Source organism: Thermobia domestica, chromosome 4 (genome assembly GCF_964235325.1).
Source record: "Thermobia domestica chromosome 4, izTheDome1.hap1.1, whole genome shotgun sequence".
Taxonomy (NCBI): domain Eukaryota; kingdom Metazoa; phylum Arthropoda; class Insecta; order Zygentoma; family Lepismatidae; genus Thermobia; species Thermobia domestica.
The window spans coordinates 310,932,907-310,957,489 of NC_137457.1; the positions used below are offsets into that span (position 1 = coordinate 310,932,907).

At 35.4% G+C, this 24,583-nt stretch overlaps 1 protein-coding gene across 1 annotated transcript in view; it reads right to left on the minus strand.

Annotated features, from left to right (window-relative positions):
* Positions 1-933: 933 nt before the first annotated feature.
* Positions 934-24,583, minus strand: part of phtf (putative homeodomain transcription factor) — a 119,540-nt gene continuing 95,890 nt past the window's right edge. The window contains exon 18 of the mRNA XM_081756487.1: positions 934-21,355. Within this exon, the coding sequence (XP_081612613.1) occupies positions 21,206-21,355 (150 nt within the window). The 3' untranslated portion in view covers positions 934-21,205. The remainder of the gene's footprint in view (positions 21,356-24,583) is intronic.

Here is a 24,583-nt window from a genome sequence, read left to right on the forward strand (position 1 = left end):
GCTAAAAACACCCCAGGCCAGAACCGCATCTACGTTGAAAATTCGATCGAGATCGGTCGGGCGGTTCAAGAGATTAAGAGTCACAAACATAGTTACTTTCAATTGTATTATATAGATATATACACCATACATGTGTACTGTTTTAAGCCCTCATTTAACATCTATCACTGCTGGAGTTTGTTTATTGTTCACTCGTACATGCATGCGAAACACGTCACATGTGTTTTGAGAAGGAGTTCGTCAAGTTGGTGGGGGGTCATGACGTCATCTGTTTGGCCTTCAAGAGTGCAACGCAAAAGGCTTATTTTGTTTTCTCTCAAATGCTGTCTAAAGGGTTTTATGGGATCTAAGAACACACATGACCATCAGACAAAGTACATGTGTTATGCTTTGTTTCATCCTCGTTCTACCACTTAGTATTTTTCAAGTGATTTTGAGATCTGTGCGTTAACACAGAGTCGATCCAGGGGGGCCTACATTTTTGGAAAAAGGACTTTTTCAGAAAAAAATCCTCATTTTCGTCGAATTCACCTTTTCAAGTATATGATACGAACATGCGTTTGGCAGATTGCTTTATTCCGAAGAGACTGAGGTACGAATCCTAGGCTAAATAATGATTATGGACAAAATTTACCTTAAAAATCCCAAAAGAGTAAAAAGAAGAAAAGGGGCATTTTGCATTTCGTTTACTTTTTTCTCCGAACACCGGACGATATTCTGAAAAGAAAACAAAGGACAATCTGTCTAAAACAGAACGTCTGGTCACTCTACCTTAGTTTCAGCCCCCTCCTCACGCGACGTGTAGATTATGCCTCTGTCTCAATCGAAGTTGAGACCACGTGTACAAAAGACAAGGCTGTTATGTTCTTCAGTGCACTCAACAGTCTCTTTGCAGGATAAATAAGGAGTTATAAGCAAGTAAAAAAACACAAGAAAGAGGGAAGTGTATATATTGCATACCATAATTCATAGTAAATTCATCTATTGCATTAAATCATGTACATAGCTATCTCAACAATATGTACTCAGGAATTCTATACACTCTGTACAGATATATTGTCTGTGTAACATCAGACTCTACAATATCTTTTATTAATATTTGTGCTGACCATTTCAATACTTCTTTTTTTCTTAGAAAATACAATACATAAGGAACAATATCCAACAATATTATGTCCTCAACGTTCTTAAAAAATAAGCCATATTTTCTGTTCCCTTAGAACCCCTACCAACATCAATGGCACACATTTTTTCAGCACTAAAAATGGCACAGAATTGCAATGGTGTAACTAATTCTTCGTAGCTTCCTTCAAATTATATGACCGATCCAAATTAATCCACTTAAAGCAGTATTTTTGAGCTTTTCCTCATGCGGCTATTTAACCCTCGCAAGGCAAATTTCACTTCATATTTTTTATTTTCTTGATAACGCGTATGTTTGATTTTAACTCTCGCACTAGATACGTATTTTTTTGTAACACGAACTACGAAGAGGGCGAATCATTTTGTGCCCTTTGTTATATATATAGTGCAAAGAAACAAATTAGAAGCTCTTACAAAAATCTACAGGAACTGAAGTGAACAGTACACAGGATGAGCTATTAATTATGCTGCCATCTAGGAGTGAAACATCTAAATGTCAGTCACATCGCCTACCAACGGGGGTACTTTGTGCCCGCCAACTTAAAAATAGCAAATTTATAACACACCGACGTGAAACGCTCAAAATGAACATTACACGGGATAACACTAACCACCAAATACAGAAAAGGTGGGATACAGATATTTATTACACTGCCATCTAGGAGTGATATTACTAAATACCAGTCACATCTCTTACCAACGGGTGGGTACTTTGTGCCCAGCAACTGAAAATAACAAATCTTATGAGACACACTAATGTTTAATTTGAACCACCGTAAAGTATAAGCTTCAGCTTAACATGTTGAGCAATAGCATATTTTCTTACAATTAAAAACAAAAACAATTAGAAGAGTACAAAAAAAATATACTGTGATGAGCGCAAAGTACTCCCTCTCCCGTTGGTAGTCCGAGGGTTAACCTTCACACGAAATTTTGCCACTCTGTTACAGCAATCTCCTTAAGCCATACATATATATTTTGATATTGTATTGGCACTAATATATTACATCATTGTAACATGTACCAGTCATTGCGTTGATATCAAAATTATTTTGCTTATAAAGAACATAACGTTCTGTATTTTGATTTGGCAATAAAAAACAAGTCGAAAGAAAAACAGATTTCTATAATTTCCACAATGGGAGTCAGATATTATTTCGGATGTCATTCTACGACTCAGTATTTCGAGTGACCGTGCGAGAATTAAAAAAGATTCATTAACTGTCGACCGTATACAGAAAATTTGTTGCAGTATTTAACGTTAGGAACTATTTTTCGTAAGTACAGTTGCCAGCACAAGTGCATACCCACCTCATACATGTTCCGCTGTCAACAACTAAACTAAATGGATTAGAAGTAACATGTGAGTGAAGAAGTATGTAAATCGCCATTACCAGGAACTAAACAATAACCACCAAATCCACGCCAATATATATATCTCTGAATTGAAATAACCACTACGAAAGATAAATTTCTTCAATTATAAGCATACTGAAAGTTTCCGTTAAACTACTTTTTTATTATTATTATTATCGATGTAATCTAATTTCGGGTCTGTAACCATTTACTTGAGAAAGCTATCAATGTTTTACGCTGCAAAACATTCAGATTAGTAAATCTCGTTTCCGATTTAAACAATATTCAATTCTGTAAGCACTCACCAATGGTTCGCGAATTCAGAAACTGCGGGGAGAATTCACAGCGTTCATATTAAAAGTCATGAAAATACTTATTAGCAAGTCATATTAAAAGTCATGAAAATACTTATTAGCAATAAAACTGTGATTATTCAACTAGCACTTCTTTAACTTTTACGTTCGAGGGTGTTCGTTACATGAGAGCAAACTGTAATTTTGTCACAAAAATATTAGAATGTAGGTAATTCTGTCACCCAAAATGACCAGTGCACTGTTAAAACATAATGCAATGAACAGAAGAAAACGACACAAAATAAAATAAATGAAACTGAAATCTTTTGGTTTAACGTCCTACGATTATGCCCTTTAGGCTAAGGGAGACGGATGATTAAAACAAGTGAATGATTATTAAAAAAAACAAGAACTGGTGGAATGGGACTGTGGGAGGAAACGGGAGTACCTCAAGAAAACCAGCAGACACGATGTTGTCCAGCACACTGGCCGGGCATCGAACCAGGGACTTCACACATCAGAGGTAAAGGCTCTACCTCTGAGCCGTGCCCTCACGCTCGAATAGAAAACAAAACACAAAGTTCATATGAAGAACTGTTACGTGTAGAGGTGCAGCAGTGCAGTGAAATTGGTGGATATCCAGAACCGGAAACTGTGATTATAGATTTTGAGATACAGGATGTAAAAGCAACTTCTGGAATTCAACTCGTCTAGGGGTTTCTTTTTAACACGTAACATAGTCAGCGTGGAGGAAATCTAAAAGCTCGGATTCACTGAACTACACAAGAACGACGAGAATTTTTGCCTATTTTGCGGGAAAATGAACAGATTGCACTTCTTTCTGCAAAACAGGTACATCGAGGAGTGCGAACATTTAGGTAAGAGGCTTCGGAGGAAGAACTGCTATTTTTGGATTACTTTGATTGTACCTGGGTATTAATAAAACAAAAATGACCGAATCACTAAATATATTAACACTTTTTGCAAGTTTCGGGAACGCAACGTCGCCTTCATCAAACAGGTTATCTGATGAGGGCATGTTAAACTGCCAAAATTGTAACGCAAGTGCTCTCAATATGTTTTTCTTAGTTTTGTTTTATTAGCACTTGATGACTATTTCAAAAACTATAATGAGCAATGCACAAGTATTACGTGTCCAGCATGTATCGATATATTAGGTAATATTCGGTTTCGCAATGTACCCCTTCTATATCTCCAGACATCTGGAATGGTCACTAAGCCTCCCTGTACAAAAATCCTAGGACAAACAATACAGCGAATCGTAGAACCAGAAGTTTCATCATCTGGTAGGGATGTCCGACGTAACCATTTGGAAGTTTATTCATGCGATTCAATAGGAAAAAGCAACAATTACAACTGTACTTCACCAAGATGCTACGGGAGACGAACCAGAAAAGTAGACTAAAAGAATGTGTCAAACGTTGGAGAAACTGCAAACCTTGTTTAGCATACACATATATAACACAGGAACTAAATATTTTGCAATTTTTCTGCTCGGTGTTTCTTGTGTCAGGCATGAAATGAACACGTAAAGCACTTTTCTGTACTGTAACGTGTTATATTTTGCAGGAATTCTGATTTCAGCTCAACCTAATATGTGTAAATCTCAACATAAAAACCCACTGGAGTGCCATTTTATTCGCGCTTTCAACGTTCCCGAAAACTGACATTATGACTAAATATTTTACTGGTGTTTCTTCTTGCATCGAGTATCCTAAACTTAGATTTTGCAGATTCCAACAGCAGCTGAATTGTTCAGTTTTCATTAAGATAATGTAAGCTGTTTCGGTGGCTTAGTTTGTCTCTTTTTCGTTCAACTACAAATGTTACGAAATTTCCTACATGCTAATATTTCTGTGGCAAACCTCCTGGTGACAAATCTCCGACGGCAAAAATTACCTAAGTTCGTTACATGATATTTTACAGAAATATTAAACAAGTGAAAAATGAGATATATTCGGGTTCACACTCATTAACTGGCTTAAAGATATTGTAGTTTTACCACTGCATATATAAGTGGCGTATGCAGAATTCCATCGGGAGGGGGTGGAGATGGGGAGTTCACATACTCGATCTCACATCTTTCAGAACAAGCGAAATATTTTTGTATATATATGAGAGGTTTAAACCTGGAACCCACCTTTTGCGTATGCCATTGCTATATTACGTAGAAGGAAATTTTACTTAGATTGTTCAATTATACAAAGTTCTTGACGAAAGAATATCGTATGTATGCTCTTGTGCTGTTAACTGCAGAATACAACAGAAAAATAACTTGCTTGAAACTATGCGGATATCATTTGTTCATTTTTCGGATGTTTTATATACTGACTTTCATACATCTCTTCCTGTCAAGTTACAATAAAACTGTACACAAATTGGCTTACACACTTTTAACGACAAATTATACAGGATAGCCCAAAAGTAGGTATACAGTCCCGTACTGATCAATTCACTGTATTTCATATCATTTCTTATTTTTATTCATCAGTTTCTTTATTATTTGTTCTTAAAGCCTTTATGATTATACCTTAAGCTCGGAAAGCAGAAGCAAATAAAACCATAAGCTAGAATGTTATACTTGATCAATGCAGGGGTGTATACCTACTTTTGGGCCACACTATATATGTGGAACACATGGTTTTGCCCAGCTTAAATCTATCGATGATGATGGATCTCATTTTTGGATTTTTTTTTTTCTTAAAAGGTAATAATATTGTAAAATTTAAATAGAAAAGGCCCATGAAAGTACATTATTTAATTTTAATTTTTAAAGTAAAATATATATATTTTTTCAGAAACCTTAATCATAGCAGTTTCAATAAGTAGATTGTATTTGCTACGGACTACGTACACAACGTTTGCACGGACCTTTTTAAAAACAAAGAAAGTAAGTTACACCACTGCTAAATAGAACACATTTCATATCAGTGTTATGAAACTCATAATATTGCAGTGTTTGACTGCCTTTAGAATACAAGAAGGGTAAAACATCTCTTTTAATACATAAATACAACTACTTCATCTATTACACTATTTGTGAGTTACAAGTAATACATACATCTTCACTACAAAATGTTTTGTATCTCATCACAAATTGCATTACATGATCTTAGATCATTTTGCGTTCATATACAGGGAGAAAAAATCCAACTTCTTATAAACGTCAGCCCAAGTAAATAATTTCAATTCTAGTGCTACCAATCAAACAAGTGTACTAAACCTATTATATATTTTACACAATCAATTCTAAGGAGTTCATGTATTTGTTTCAAATCTAGTTTTTTTTTTCAAGAAAAAATTATATTTTTTTCCTATTAGTTTTAATTAGCACACCATTTCTCACTCACAATTGCAACCTAATATCTCTGCACTGTGTCATGCAACATGGTAGTATAATAATGAGGCTGAGAAATCTTATTATTCTAGTTTTTGAGCAAGGATTTGAGTGAAATTAACCCTTCCCAAGAGGAATTAGTTTTTATTTCTTAAAGAAAAAAATGAAATGAAATCTTTGAGTTTTACGTCCCACGGTTATGCCGGTTAGGCTAAAGGAGACGGTGATGATGAGTGATGAATGAAATGGTGGAATGAAGAAAGTGGGAGGAAACGGGAGAACCCCGAGAAAACTCACGTACACAGTGTTTGTCCACCACAAAGTTCACTTGGCGGGGGCTGGGATCGAACCCGGGACCCCAAGCACCAGAGGTGAACGATCTACCACTGAGCCACCGCGGCCCCTTATTTCTTAAAGAAAAGATATCAAATTAATATTTTATTTTTTTCAATACAGTATTTCTTGTTAAAGAACGCCGTAGCCTAGTGGTTGGAATCATGTCCGCGTGGTCCCGGGTTCGATTCCCGGCCGGTGCTTCCCAATTGTCGGCGTCCACCCAGCGTCGTGTGGTAAACTGGGGAGTCATGTGAAAACAAGACATGACGGCCACTAGGGCTAGGAAGCTCCTAACCACATGTTCACCGCTTGGCTGGAAGTAGTTTAGCCGATCGCTGGTAGATGGCGCTGGAGCAGGGTTAGGCTCACAAATGGGCCATTACACCAAATAGTTTGTCTTTGGTTTCTTGTTAATTGGTCAGATTATATTTTAACAAAGAAAACAAAGTCTACGAAGGAAACTGTGGAATACAACATTTGAGCATGGCATATTCGAAAATGAAATCTTTCCGTTTCAGGCTAAGGTAGACGGATGATTGAGGCAAATGAATGACGATGGAAGAATTGGTGGGATAAAGATGCGGGAGAAAACGGGAATATTTCGAGAAAAAACTCACGAACACTAGGATATTCGAATTAACACTTCTGCATATATCGGGGAAAATAAATCCCACCCACACACACACTTTGAGAAACACTGAACGAATCTCCTAATATATATATATATATATATATATATATATATATATATCTAAGGCTTCAGGAAATGATTTTCACTACAGTTATATCAGACCTATTGTTTCTTGGCATCTATTAGTGCCTTGCAAACAAGAATACGCCTTACTGGTTTAGTTGGATTTATTAAAGTAAAACGGTATTGCTCAAACCATTTGAAAATTATCTAGCTTTAATGGTGAACTAATTTTATTTCTAGTACAAACTCGATTTGAATAAGAATGAGAACCTCCCTATCTAATTTTATCTTACTTTTATAATCACTACATATTTAATATGTCAATGTTAATGTTAATGTGTTAGAGCCTTTCTGTTTCAACTGTGCCCTTGCTGGCGCTGCTGTCGATGTGTTTCCCCGTACCTCCCTCGAAAGATGAGACACAACTTGTTGCGACCAAGATCTGTCAATTGTTGAATGCAGAAGTATTTCAGGGACTTCCTGTGCTCTGTCTTGTTAGTCATTCTAAGTAGCCTACGATCTTCACTCGTCAAGACCAAACGACGAATGATAAATTGGCAACTCAGCTGTGATCATTCATTTCTTTTTCCTAAGCAAAGGAATGGCTTCATCTGCCAGAGGGATGACGGGGGTGGGCCGAAATATAGTTTTCATATTTTCCGAGGGCACAGGTGGAATAGACAGGCTCTAGCATCATAATGTAAAGATCCATGGGTAATGCCAGCATTTGATTCAACTTCTTTTGTTTCTCATGCGAAATGCTTAAAATATCAACAACCGCGCTCAAACTTTTATTTTTATTTATTTATTTTTGAGCACTCTCGGACAAATTAAAAATAAATAACAAGCATCAAGTCACAGACACTAGATTCCATGAAAATACTGTATTATTAGAACTAAATTTCTGATTTTACTTTCGGTATTTACTTTTCAGGTTTTCTTAACTGGAATTAATAAGAAAATTGACTCCCTAATACTATTTCAGCAGCCCCTGTGCCTTGTTGACAAAATTTTCAGCTGCCATTGTGAGAACTGTACCTAATCTTTGTTTGCTAAATAACCAATGGTAACTGTGATTTAATAAACTTTTACATCGTTATTGAACTAAATATGTTATTACATAATGAGTAAAACATATTTGTGAATAAGTAATTCATAATAACGATACTATTAGCGTATATTTTAACGCAGTGGTTCCCAATCTTTTTGGAGTGTCGACGCACTTAACTGAACATCGTGGACTATGTAGTACTAAGCAATATTGCTGCCATTGCAGGCGTTGACTGGTATAGTCAGTTCAAAATTGATTTTAACTAATTGTTTCATGATTTTTAAATCCTAAAATTTCGCGACGCACTAATGTGTTGCGATACATTCATTAGGAACCACTGTTTTAATGTATGATATATTTAATGATTATTAACAAACCAGATGGTACTTAAGAGAATTAAATCCCAAAACACTTCACAATCATAATGATTTCAGAAGATTTTCTCTTCGTTCGGATCCGGAGACTGAATGCAGTACTGCGAAAACATTGGTAACCTAAGTGAAGTCCGATCGGAGAGACGAGGGGATTTCGTAGCTCCAGGAATGATTTTTCCTCTGAAATCATCACTGTTTTACAATACAGGAGGAGGTCTTCCACTTATTATACAGGGTGTTTCAAAATAAATATCGGGGCTTTAAGTCTTTATGGTATTTACTACAATTAATTTACAATTGTAAGTAATACATTAAATGAAAGAGCAACTCAAACAGTTTTTGCGTCACACGGCACACATCGAGACGATAGGCGAGTTCATCCGAAACCTTGATCAGTGTGTTTATTGCAACAACTGCTTCAATTCTCTTTTGTAAACTACTAAATCTGCTTAAAATTCTCCACACAGATATTACTAGAATTGCTAATTCACGATTAACCTTCCGAATTGATTTCTTGAGCTACACTCTTGGTCGTCTCATACTTTTCCCTTTACACGGACAGCCGGTGTTTCAAACTTATGATACCATCTACGGGTGTTACTAACATTTGGTGGATTGCAATTGATCTTAACGGAAAGCACATTGCAATACAGATTCAGTCTTTGCAAAATGTAAAACTCCAGAAGCTTTCTGCTCACTAGTCGCCATCTTTGCTACTAGCGCTTTCTAACGGTAGACAAAAGAAACAGTGCATGCGCATTACAAAGTCTTAAAACCCCGATATTAATTTTGAAACACCCTGTACTTTCCGCTAAAAATACAATTTAGATCTAGTTTTATAGATTGCTTTTGACCCTAATCATACATTTTCCTAAGAATCAAGTGCACAAAAACACAATGTTTGTCGCAATTATATTTAAATCTATCGCTCCTAGTGCATGAGCTATTTCTGCAAACTGTAATATTGTATCTTTCTGCTACACTCTTGACAAAAACAAAAGTATAAAAATATCGATAACACTTAATATACGTAACACAACAAAGATAAAGAGTATACGCTCTTATACATACATCTTCAGTGAAACAAATAATACTTGTTAGTTTTGGAAATTTTGCAACGAAAAAATAATAATAATAATAAATGTTTTTAAGTAGAATCGTATACTGATACATTATAACTAATTGTATTTGATCTAACAAAAAGAAAATGAATTTTAATACACATGCAACAATATACTTAATAAAAATAAACATTTACAATAACCTTTGGCTCTATTAATCATATTTATGTAACAAAATCTTCAACAACTACAAAGCAATCAAGCATGATACAATAAAAACATGTTGCTGATTCATTTAGGTCAAATTAAAATGATCTAAAGCTGAACTTAGGAAAAACAAAAATGTCAGCTACAAATTTTCAGTATGAGTCTCTACGACTGTTCACAATTTCATATTTTTGGTGTTTCTTTGCAGAACACATTGATTTATTTATTTATACTGCATGTTCGATACATTTCAACTATAATCAGTACTTAATCGATAAAACGTTACGTGATTGAATCACTTTCTGTATTGTCGGTGTTTTGAGTGATTGACTGAAGTATTTGAATTAAGTCTCACTCTGTACGCTCAGTATTTTGAGTGATTGATTGAAGAATTTGAATTAAGTTATACTCTGTATCCTAGGTGTTTTGAATAATTGAAGTATTTGAATTAAGTCACACTCTATACCCTCGGTGTTTTGAGCGATTGAAGTATTTGAATTAAGTTATACTCTGTATCCTAGGTGTTTTGAATGACTGAAGTATTTGAATTAAGTCACACTCTATACCCTCGGTGCTTTGAGCAATTGATTGAAATATTTGAATTAAGTTATACTCTGTATCCCCGGTGTTTTGAGTGATTAATTGAAGTATCTGAATGAAGTCACACTCTGTATTCTCGGTGTTTTGAGTAACTGACTGAAGTATTTGAATAAAAGTGCGGCATAAGTAATGCCCTTCTTAGCTTTTATTGCTTTCTATTACATATTCTTATTATAATTATTTTTATGTTTTGTTTGTGTGTTTAGCTTTACAATGTTTTACAATATTATACAATAAATCTTTTTAATGTTTTTTTTTATTGTAGGAATTTGGGATAAGTATGGTCTTGCGATTAACAAAGGAGCAAAGAGTGAGATCGGTTCAACTTTACTATGAAAACAAGAGAAGTGGTGCTGAAACCGCTCTTTGTTAGCTGCACAATTCAATATTCGACAGGTGCAGAGTCGAAACATCACAATAAGGAAATTTTGAAGAAAGAAAAAAAAAAAAAAAAAACGTATTGTAAATGATGCCCTAAGATTTGGTAGATCAGTTTCAGCAACAAGTGTGGAAACGTTTGCAGAAGTAAGAGAATCATTGTTGTGCACTCCTCAAAAATCCAGTAGACCGTCTTTCTCATGAGTTAGGTAATAGTGACAGAAGTGTTCGTAGAATCTTAAAGAAACTTAAGATGAAACCTTACATCCCTCGTGTGCTACCAAGTTTGCATGAGAAGAATAAGACATGCAGTTAGGATTTTGTACAATTTTCATGAACAAAGTTAATGAAAATGACTTATCTTATGATAAGATGATGGTCACATGAAGCAACCTTAAGAAGTCGAATGGACTTATCAATCGCCATAATTGTGTATACTGAACCGATGTTAACACACACATGTGATTTTGGAAAAACATGTTAACTTACCAGGAGTTACAGTTTGGATTTCAGTTCTTCAACGGGAATAATAAGGCCGATATTCTGTAATGGCAGTATTAATCAAGACAATTAGTTACATATGCAACAAAATGAATTCTGGCCCCCAATTCAACATCAGAATAACATTTGCTTTCAACAGGATGGTGCACCATCCCAATATGCGTTCAACGTTCGGGAATGGTTAAATGTTCATTTTGAGGGCAGGTGGGTAGGACAACGTGGAGCAATCGAGTGGCCATCAAGGTCACCAGACCTAACACCGTCTGACTTTTTCTTGTGGAGTGTATTGAGAGATCTTGTTTACGGCCTGAAACCAAAAACAATTCCTGAGTTCAAACAACCAACTTCCGACAAATTTCTGAAATTGATGAAATGTGTCAAAAGGTTTGTAGAAGTGTTGTTGGTAGAGTTCAACATTGTATTGAACAAGAAGGTAGGCATTTTGAAAATGTTATTTTATCTCAGTGAATGACGTTGTTTTGCTGTTTTCATGAAGCAATACTTAATTTCTCACAAACTACTATACTTTAATACATTTAGTGTAATAAACTTGAGTAATTAAAAAAAAAGTTATTTATACCGCACCCTGTAGTTATACTCAGGGATGCCCACAGACGGTTTTTGGGGCGCAGGTTGCGACCATGAGGATATTTGAGGGGAGAAGGGTACACTTAGGGGGAGGGGCAGAATGTAAATTTGGGATAGTGGTAAATCTAGAGGAAGAACTGTTCATTTTGAGGGGAGAAAATGATAAATTTAGCTAAGGGGTGTTGTGCTCAATCTTTTTTGGGGGGCTGGACACCCCTGGTTGTATTGAATGTGCTTATCAAGAGCACTGGTATCACGATTCCGAAAATACGCAGTGCTTAGGACTTAACGTACCGTATGGTCACCAGATTCAACAGACCTTAACCATACTGTCTAGCTGTTTGTTGAATTCTCGCGTTCCTTTTCCGTACTAATGTTATACGAAAATACAATGTGCAGTTTAATCTGCTATTCGAAATATGGGTGCCTTCGCTAAAGATAAGCAAGGCACTCACAAAGAATGTGTGTTAACCACTTGTATAATCGAAAAAACACCACACGTTGTTACGTAAGCACGTTTATCAACGGTACACGAATCAAGATTACTGAAATAAGATTTTTTTCTGATTTTAAGCCTATTTTTGCTGTCTTACTGACTGATTTTTGCAGTTGTGCTTGAGCGCGAATTACGTCCGCATGTAACACCGAGGCTATGAGGAACAAGACCTAATATACCGTGTATACACTGTATTAAGAACTTTACCAACGGAGCTCTTTGGTAGGTAAGCAGTTAGGGTATGCACCTTTGGCGTGGGAGACTCGGGTTCGATTCTTGGTGGGAGCTTATGTTTGGATTCCACATTAATTAGTAGGTCCACGTCTTATATGACCTCGCTGCTGAAAGGGACGCTAAACTCAAAATTATTCAACTCAACTCTACCGACAAACTTTAAGGTATGATTCCTCATGTCAAAATAAGAAAAAAAATTAATGTGGGCATGTGAAGAAAAGTGCACAGTTTTGCAGCTAAATCTACCTAAAGCTTATGATATAGCATTATTAGAAACACGAGGAACCGTGAAGCTAACGTTTCCTAACACTTCCGCTCTCCTGCAGGTGACGTCCGTGTTCACTGTTGTCAAGGTTTGATTTCTGTCTACTTTGGACTCACCAAGTCCGTGAATATCTGGGAATTCTGCTGGAAGCATGTCTGGGAAATATGCCCTGTGTGAAATCCCTTGGACAGTCACTGCACATTACTGACATATGCATTTCCAAATGGCACATGAGTGACTATCTTCCAGCCGATAAGGACTACTATTTCACGGTTCTTCGTGTTTGAAGTAACCTTCTTGCAATTTATTTATCTACCCTTTTAGCTCTGTAACTATGCGCTTTTCCCACGGTCCATATTAACTTTTTTTTTTTTTTTTGTTATTTTGATGTGAGAAATGACCTCTTAAGGTTTGTTGATATAGTTCATTAACACCCTGTATATGTGGACCTGACTTGAAACTGGTGCAAATGGCGCTGTAGTGCACAGACCATCATGCATTATCATCATAGGTATTCTGCCATTATTGGCAGGTCACTTCCCGCATCAATGCTCCACGGTCTTCCCTAACCTCTTCGTCTTCACCTGCGATTTTTGAATTTCGATATTGTCCATTAATTGTAGTCTCCTTCGCCCTCTCCCTCTCTTTCCTGCCACCATACATTCTAGCACATCCTTCATGATACAGTTCCTTCTTAACCAATGTCCCAACCAGTTTCTCTTCCTCTTCTTAATGATATTTAAAATTCTTCTTTTCTCCTCACCATTTCTAAGACCGTATCATTCTTTTTTCCGCTCGACCCAGCCAATTCTCTCCATTCTTCTCCACACCCACATTTCGAAAGCTTCCAGTCTTTTTTCATCATTTTTGCGTAATGTCCATGTTTCTGTTCCATACAGCACAATACTTCACAAGAAGCATTTTATGTGTCTTTTTCTCAACTCTTTATTCAAGGTTTCACAAAATGGTATTTTCTTCCTCCTAAAGGTTTCTTTCGCCATTCCAATCCTTGCTTTTATTTCACGTTCACATTTCATATTATCACTAATAATACTATCCAGGTATCGAAAACTAGTCACCTGTTCTATTTTCTCCCTCCTACTTCTATACAGTAACAATAGTAGATTGACAGAATGCAATACAAACCTTAAGGTCTTAAAAATATAATGTGTTTTTCAGGAATACTTGGGCCCTTTTCTTTTTAGCAGGACAAGACGACACTGCAGGATGCCAAATTAGTGTTTTCCAGCTAGCAGAACATCTGCTCGCGTTTAAGACCGCCGAGAGAGTTGAAATATAGAGGAAAATGAACCGATAAAAAGAAGTACCGAGAACTAAAATGGGTCCAATTTTTATAAAACACGTGTGTTAACCACCTGGTTCCTAGTAGTAGCCAAACAATTAAGAACTTCTAAATAAACCAGACAACGACACGGTCTTCTTGATTAATAGAATGTATGGAATGAAAAGTCTGGCTTAGCATATGGAGGAATGGAAAGCTGTATCTTTGCTCACCCAAGAAGATACTACGGACTTAAAATTGAATTCCTAATAGAAAAATTGAATTCCTAGTTTGACTTCGTTCACACATTTGTTTAAGTCTACAAATATCTCAATATTGTTGTTTACAAACTTTTTTTTTATCTTCTTTTGAAATGTTTTAATGTTTTGTTCTTTCTGCTCGATTTGATAATGTTTTAACATTGAAAAGTGGAATACGATTGATAAAAGAGTTCCCTATAGTTATACACTGTTATAACAATTGAGAACAAGTTTTTATTGTGATTATACAATTCCCACTTTTACCAGATCACTGGGATCAATACAAATAATGCAGGTCGTACATAAATATTGAAAGACGTAGTAAGTATGGTCCCATTTGTGTACCCTGTAAAAAATTTTGCTTAACTTCGTGACAGTACGTATGTAATACATGAACTGGAACCATGTCTTTATTTTCTTGTAAATTACCGTTTTGTCACTCTAAATATTGTTAGTAACAACAGTAATTAATACATCATTTGAAAAGTAATTTCATATTACGATATTAATGATGGTTTCCCCACGGAGGCCGCAGAGATAGATGTATTCATTGCAATGAACTACAAGATGTTCGAAATATGCATAATCCGTAGGACCATGGTTCTGTAATATTGCTATCTTATATTATACACTGCTTCAAAAATTTGCTGTCATCCCTCGCTTTCGTTCCTCTTAATTTAGCGCCATATTAAATTAATTCAGCTTTTAGAATCGATATACCATAACAATTACATCGTACTTGTTAAGCCAAACGTTTTCATATTGTAACTGACCTTATCATAAACTTTTACTTCTATTGTACTGTGATTTTAAATTTAATATTACTTATTAAGTACCAGATGAAAGAAAATTGCTATACGTAATTTCGTTAAAAAATTTATTGTAAAAGGTTAAAAATTATTGTAAAATATTGTTTGTGAATTTGCTTCATGTATTAAAGACATTTTCATTATGTAAATTTTGCATTGACAAATTTTATTGTTTACATCAAATTTTAATTTATACATAAACCCAAATTTTTAAGTTAGTTTTTTGACCGCGTGGTTTTACGTTATAACCACGGGCATTTTGGGTAACAACCTTAGCAAAAGTAATAGTATAAAACCTTAAAATACTTTTAGGATAATATGGTGTAGGTAAATTTTACATTAAACATGGTTTTTATATCGCTCTGAGACTGGAATTATATTTTAACTTCGAACTTCTTTATTAATATTTGTTAAAGTTTAAAAGAGTAGCTAATAGTTACTTTTAAATAGCATTACTATGAAGTACTATTAAACAGCGTTAGTTACTATTAAATAGGCATATTATTATTACGCCTAGAATTAGCAAATTTTAATTCATGTCATGAAACTTTACTATCAAGAGTATAGCAAGGAGTTTGGTTATGTTTAGGTTACTAAAAACCTCTCGTAACGCACCCCAAATAAAATTTCATGGATAAACCGGAAGTATAACCACTATATCCGAAAAATACTAGTTCTACATTGATATAGAGTGAAACCTCTCTTAACGAATACTTCTCAAAAGCGGATCAACTTTCCTGTCTGGACAAAAATACATGTATTATAACTTATTACGGACACACTCAGAAACTTTTTTTAACGAACATCTCTCAAAATTTGACAAACTTCTTTGTTCTGGCAAAAATATATGTATTATCACTTATTACGGACACTCTCAGGTACGGACATGGGCAGTTTTCCTTTACCCCAAACGTTTTAGAAACCTCTTCATAACAGACAAGGATTATTTTCAGTTAGTACTTATTTAGCACAGAAAATACTTTCTGAAACCCGAAAATAAATCTTTAATTTATGTCTTCCCTTCAACTGATCCAGCAATTACAAGCAAATTCCGATTAGAAACTAGTGTATATAAGATTTCCCGGCAGACCACTATTACAAAAATTTTCTCAAGAAATTCGTAAATCTTCATGACTGGTTAGATCTATCGACATCTTCGGTAGTTAATAATGATGTTCGTACTGGAATACTTTTATTTTTAATACAATTAGTAAACGAATTAAAGAACTTTTACAGAAGTATGACTTGTACTTAAGGAAAAAGAAATATATCGTAAGGGTATTATATTTTGCAGTATACGTTCATATAAAGACATCCCCACAGCAATACTTCTGCTTCTTTACAGAAAGGGATTTGCCCTTAATTAGTCCAGTGATTGGAAGGCTCAGTACAGTATTTCGATATTAGCCTATATTTTTATTCCTAATCAATGTATTTTCTAAATATCACACAAGTCTGTGACTAATCTAAATCTATGCTCTCTAACGGACACTCACATTTACGGACAAATAACTATGTCCCATCGGTGTCTATTATTGAGAGCTGAAAGATTCTAAATTTAAGCAATCTCTCTGTAACGGACATCTCTCATTTACGGGTAAATTATCATTGCCACATCAGTGTCCAGTATTGAGGGCTAAAAATATTCTGTATTTATGCAATCTCTCTGTAACGGACATCTCTACACTTTTGGCAGGTTTAAGTTCTACATGGAGAAATCTGTTTGACCCACGTTTATAGAAGTTCTTTCTATTATTTTAAATCCTCAATTCCTGGCATTTAAAATTGATTACTAGTAGCCTGTTTAGAGTCTTCCTCACCGCGAAAGACTACCGCAATATAACGTTAAGCCATTTGTAAAGTATCCATCCAATACTTGCAGATACAATGAACACGCCTGCCCGTAAGGTAATTCCACTATCACACTTCTTTACTGTCTACCATTAAATTCCACAGTAATTCAGATCCGTTTTATTTATTTCTTTCTTTATTTATTTTTGTTGTTTGTTTCTTTCTTCTTAATTTTTCTTGATCTCTCCTCTAAAGTACTAAAATCGAAGAGACAGAGTCTTAATGTATGGCAAAACTCAGAACAGGATTTTTCTGTGAAAACGACCTGAAGCTGAGAAGACCTATAGCACATCAAACATAGTCTTTATTTGTGCGAAGTTGCTATGTGGTTACGTACGTTTTTGATCTCAAACCGTGACAAACGGAAGTAGAAGCACTGTGGTTTCCAACTGTTGTACATGTTAGAGACTGAAAAAACTGTTACAGCGGTACAAAATCTTTCCTCCTGCGGTAAAAGAACCTAATTCACATGCTGTCGCCTTCACATAAAGCAATCACATTTTGGCGTGAAATAAGACTTAGAACCTACAAACTAGTTCTCAAGGTTGAATTCCATCCCAGCCACATGCACAACGTACGGCTTTCAAATCTCATCTATCATGTAGATGTCAGCACTCGAAACGTAGTGAAGGGACCCTTCTTTGAAATATCTGTAACAGTCATGAAGACATTTGTATTTTAAGTTGAGACGCGTACTGACTGATTTGGGCATCAAAAAACCACAGGCTATTCATTTGCATCAATTACATCCTGTCAGTATATTGTCTGGTATGATGTAACATCAAAGAGGATAATTACGTCTTCCTTCTTTGAGGGTAAAAAGTACAATGCAGTAACACCCACTGGTGATTTATACGGGGAAACGATCGCAAATATTGTTTGCTGATATGTGGTTCCAACAAAATGGAGCCACAGACTACTCGACCAGGGAAACAACTACGCTGCTACGGATTAAGTTTTGAATATGGATCAATTTCGCGAAACACATACATATACTAGCCACCACCAAGATTTCCCAATCCAGGCTTTTTTCTATAGGAATATCTGAAGGAATGGATATATGCTAAGACATCTTATACAATCTAACAACTCAAGGATATTCAATCCAAAATCAAAGCTTGGCATCTGAACATTGACACATGTAATAAACATTCTGGCAAAAGCTTATGTGCGTGAAGCAAATGACGGTAGACATTCAAGTAAAATTAATTTTCACAAAGGGGTGATCGATATCTAGCAATGTACTGCATCTAATAGCAGTACAACAATAGACACAAGTATCATAAACAGAAGTTATGACCTGCTCAAAACCACTAGTTATTTACAGCCGTTTAATAGAAGGAGGAGCAATAAGTTTCGATTTGACTAATAGCTTTAACCTTAAAAAAACAGCCCGTCTCCGTTGACACGTAACAAAAATTCGCTGAAAAATACACTGTCTGCGAGAAAAAGGAAAATAATAACACGATAACAAGAAAGTCATACAAACTTAACAAATATACAATCAGTGCTAATGTGGACTAGTGTTTAGGAATGTGCGAAAAATCCTTCTTTTAACTGTAAATTAATCTACACTTGACACGGATTTAAGATTTAAAAAAGTCGTGGCTAATTCATATCACTAAAGGTAATGACTTTACACAATTATTTTGGCAATAATATATAGGAGGAATGCAAAGGGAAAATAGGAGACACAAAGATCAGATAATCTCCTTTTGAATGCTTTCAAGTGGAAAAGCCTGAGCTTAGCAGGAGTAACAGAAGGCAGAAAACAGCCTAAACTTGGCAGGAGTAACAGAAGGCACAAAACAAAGTCTAAACTTGACAGGAGTAACAGAAGGCACAAAACAAAGCCTGAACTTGACAGGAGTAACAGAAGGCAAAGAACAAAGTCTAAACTTGACAGGAGTAACAGAAGACAAAAAACAAAGCCTAAACTTGACAGGAGTAACAGAAGGCACAAAACAAAGCCTAAACTTGACAGGAGTAACAGAAGGCAAAAAAAAACAAAGCCTAAACTTGACAGGAGTAACAGAAGACACAAAACAAAGCCTAAACTTGACAGGAGTAACAGAAGACACAAAACAAAGCCTAAACTTGACAGGAGTAACAGAAGGAAGAATGAAGCCTGAACTTGACAGAAGTAACAGAAGGCAGAAAAGGAAGCCTAACGAAGTAAAATAAAAGCGATGGAAAATTGGTAGAGATGGGAAATACAATCCTCCCTCATACTTTTGACCAATTGTAATCGCATGTAGTGAGCCTCACAGAAAATTTACAACATATTTAATCAAAATCAATAATTTTTAGAAAAAATATCACGGAAAATCGCTTTTAAATTTAAATTAAATTTAATTATATTAAGCATATGTGCAAAATTCCAATATGGAGTTGAAGTTACGCCCAGTTTACCTCTTCTACTCTTTACCAATTTCAATACCAAGGAATAAAACTATCTGAAAAGCCTCTATGAAAGAAAGAACACAAGTTTAATCAAAATACGATAAATTTTATCATGAACGGCAGCATCTATTTTCGGTTCGTTTCAATACAATATCATGGACAGAAATAACAATTATTTATCTGTAGACATCATAAAAAAAAAAGAGAAAAAAAGGTACACAAACTAATAATAATTTTAAGAAATCTTGCTTCCCTACTTCCATTAAACAACCTAAATTCAAAAATGAACTATACAGATAATAAAAAAAATATACAACATACATTATATGGCACATTAATTACTACTTATGAAAATATATTTAAAATACTAAATATTCTGGCACACAGACAGGAGTCCAAAATACAACGTTTGTTTCTAAAATGTAATGACTCAGGATTACGACTTCATTTAAACAAAGTTAGTAAATATATATATTTATATCCGTTCAGCCTTAGAACAAGTTTAATCAGACCTACCAATTCAGATCTCGTATGAACTTGTCTTTAACATTTCCCAGAAAACAACAATGAAAAAAGTTGGACAATGAAATATAGTGTTTTCTATCCTTGAATGTAAAGAAAAAAAAGAAAATCAACTCATTTACATCGTTTTCTTCAATTCTAACTATTTTTAAATAACCCTTTAAACATACCATATTTACGCGATTCTAAGATGCATTTTTTTTGTCGATTTTTTTGCCTCCAAAATCAAGGTACGTCGTAGATTTGAGTTCGGCCAGCTTAGACGCAAATTTAGGCCACATTCGATGGAGTTTTGCCAAAAAATTGCTAATCCCGTTAATCACGATTCTGTAAAGAATGAGTATTTTGTGTGTACGAACAGAACGCAAAACTAAAGTCGTGGTTTTTTTCGCTTAGTAGCTACACATAAGACTTATTTTATGGCAATGTTGGTTTGAAATAAACATCCTGTATTTTGTAACCAAAAGCACAAAAATACTTTAAAAATTATGAAATTACGATCAGGAAGACATGGTTCAACTATAAACGCAAACTAAATATTTCAATGGTAATGCTATCAATGCTTGCCAATTAAAAGGTTAAAGTTGACGCCTTACGGCATTGTGACCTGTTCGTTCGTGAATGCCTACTATTTGTTCCTCGCCAAGGGTGCGTCTTACACTCGAGGATTTTTTTTTAAACCAACTTTTCCTTCAAAAATTGGGGTGCGTCTTAGATTCGCGTAAATACGGTAACTATTTTCAAATAAGCCCTCTAAACATATTTGTATACTTTTGTGTTACAAGTTATAAAAATCAGCAATAAGGTACACAACTAAAAGAAACATCACACAATGTGTGTAACAAGAAATAAAGCATGAAATACAAAACACACACTCTATTAACAATAACAAAAAAAACTCCTTAATCTTACCTGAGTTCCGTAATATACACTTTTTTTTCTCAAGCACGCTTTCCGTCACATAGAAGATATTTCTTATTTTTTATTTTCTTTTTTCAAAATTTCATTATCATTGTTGATAAAACATACAAAAAAGAAAATATGTATGTGAGCAAAGGTCTATTTACATAACGTCCTTCCGAATTATTGTATTCAACTTGTGAATCGAAGCTAAAATCCATTTAAATGACTGTTTTTTTTAAATTATTTAATTTTGATTTTATGAAGCTTCAACTTAAAGCCAAGCATTTCTGACAACACACCAGAAAATGCTGATAGTATCACAACTTTAGTGATTGTATACAAGTACGGATTCGCCGAGAGGCCAGAGATCTTGAAAGGGCTCTCCAGTTCCTGGAAAAGTCAAAAAAAAAAAAAAAAAAAAAAAAAAAAAAAAAACTTTAAATTACAATGAAGAAGCTAATGGTTCGTTCAAGTAAACAGCAGAGTTACGAGGGGGTATCGTAAAGTTTTAATTATCACCACGAAGTTATTAAGATATGATGATGAAATTTTGTCAGGGTTATATTAAGTTCTTATGTGCATGATGTTAAGGAAATTAGCTCCTAATGACTGTTACTTTTTTACAGTTTGTGCCACAAGCGACCAAAGTGCAACATGGATAACATAAGTGTGATGAAGTTTCTGCATTTGAAGGGTAATAATGTCAGACAAATTCATGACGAGATGAGGGCTCTGTATGACGATGATTGCCCATCTTATGGCACCATTATAAAGTGGAGAAGGAAATTCGAAACTGGTTGTATGTCCCTCAAAGAGGGCCTAAGAATTGGAATACCATCCCCAACGGACAATGCGGCCACTGTGAAGAAAGTGTCTAATTCTCGAAGACAAATGTATAACTGTTGAAACGATTATGAATGAGACTGGTATCAGTTATGGTAGTGTGTGGAAAATTATCCGTGACGAACTTCCCATGTCTAAGGTATCTACGCAATGGGTTCCTCGTTTGCTGACACCTTTTCAGAAGCACCAGCTCATTCATCTCAAGTTGCTATGGACAAAGCAAGGGCGTGTGGCTTCCAGGTATTGCAGCACTGCCTTATTCTCCCTACCTCACACCTAGTGCGTTTTTGTTGTTTCCCCAAATGAAGAATCCGTTGCGTGGTCGCCATTTTAAGACCACAAATGACTCATTCATGAGATGAAAGCATGGTTTCCTCAATCTTATCCGTCTTGCACTTTAGTCACACCTGTATATTATATATAATATATATAAAAGCTAATTTCCTTAGCATCATGCACAGAAGAACCAAACCTGACAAAATTTTATCATCATATTTTAATAACTTCCTGATTATAATTAAAACTTTACGATACTTCCTCGTATGATCTCTTCAATAACAGATACTCAGATACCAAATAACCATTCCTCCATCAGTCTAGAAGAATATACATGATAAAATATTGGTACAAGCGTTTCGGATGTGCTTTTCAAAATATCCATTATAAGCCTCCGCCAGGCCGAGACTTACCACTAAAGACCAGGAAAACAAAATACCGAAAATGGCACGAAATCGCAAAATAAATTTTTAAAATGTCCTATACCGTTTCATAGTATGAGGACTGTTTCTTTCAACCTCCGTTAAATCACCAAAGGAGAACTGTGTGAGAAGAGGAAACGGGAATAAGACAAAACTCTTCACTGGACATCGCCCATTCCTTGATACCGATAGACAGACTCTGCAATTCAATCATGGTAAAGTAGCGAGCGTGATAGCAAATCAATTGTGATTGAAGCGCCCGCCAAGTGTGAACTAAGTGATGTAATTTGATTTCTCCAGGCAGTTCCTGAGTTTCCTGAAATTCCAAGTCAGACAGTTCAGAAAACGGGATAAAACAAAGCTGTTTATTGGATGTCGCCTATTCTTCATACCGATAGATAGACTGCAATTTAATCATGGTAAAGTAACAAGCGTGATAAATTAAGTGGAACTGAAGCGCCCGCCAAGTGTGAACTATGTGATATAATTCGATTTCTCCAGAGGGTTGCTGAGTTTCCTGAAATTCCAAGCTTAGACAGTTCAGAAAACGGGGTAAAATAGTTTTCTATTGGACGTCGCCTAATTCCCATACCGATAGAAAGACACTGCAATTCAATCATTGTGGAGCAGCGAGCATGATAACAAATCAAGTGAAATTGAAGCGTTCGGTAAGTATGAACTACGTGACGTTATTCGATTTCTCCAGGTGGTTATTCCTTGAAATTTCACGGTCAGACAATTCAGAAAACGGGATAAAACAAAGCTATTTATTCGACGTTGCGTATTCTCCACACCGATAAGCAGACTCTGCAATTCAATCATGGTAAAGTAGCGAGCGTGATATCAAATCAAGTGCAATTGAAGCGCCCACCAAGTGTGAATTACGTGATGTAATTCGTTTCCTCCAGGCGGCTGCTGAGTTCCCTGAAATTCGAAGATCAGACAATTCAGAAATCATTAGCTATGTCTTTTACGAAGTACATGATTGACGCATTTAAGACTGTCTCCCGTCACAGATTTCCACCCTTCGCTACTCTCAGTGCGAAAATTTTCCTTAAACTCTCTGAAACCACTTTTAAACTCTGTGCACACAGCAATCACTTATACGGTCCCCGCAGCAATCCTCACTTATTCGACGTTAATTGGGGCAGTATTATACCCTTCCGTTTGTAGAAATCGAATTAAATCATGTAGTTCACACTAGGCGGATGTTTTGATTCCATTCGGTAAGTTCTGACGCTCGCTACTCACAATGACCGAATGGAAGAGTCTGTCTAACGGGGAGGGCGACATCCAATGAACAGCTTTATCTTTCCCCATTTCATCATCTCCCGTGGCTCTCCTCTGGTAGTTAACAGAAGTTGAAAAAAAAAAAAAAAAAAAAAAAAAAAGCAATCGAATGGATGTTTTATCTGGATGCATATGTGCTATAGACATTTTCAGATACATGTGCGATCCTATATTTAATTAACCAATGTTAACTCCACATATATTTCTTAGTAAAAATATTATTTTGTATTAAAAAAAAATCTTTATAATATACAGTGAAAATATTTTTTCTCAAAAATGAATACTGTAATTTGGGTACGGCTTATGTGCCGGCAAATATGGTAATCAGTTTGGTTGGTTATTAAGCGCCTATGTTTTATACACATGTCGAAGAAGAAACGAAAGAAAATATCGATTAATATATAAAAATTAAAGTAAATAAAGTGTTGAAATAAAAATAAACAATCTCTGTCGTTTCTGTGATCACAGTTGTTAAGCCAGTGTTTATAGAAGACAATGTCTAATAAAAAGACCTCCCGTATGTGGAGAGGACGCCATAGGAGTTGTGGTGGTGATACGGCGGTAGAGGGGGCATTGATCGATAGCGGTATGCGTGCCATTTTCAGTAGTCGCAATGACGTGGCGCGGTGGGCATCATGCGTTTGTTGTGGAGAAGTATATTCGTAATGGTGGTTCTGTGATTACTACTCAGCGGGCATTTCGCATTTGGTTTCGGATTTGGCCGATATGATTCTGTTCCGAATAGAAAAACTATTCAAGTTTGGGTATCAAATTTTAGTGCAACAGG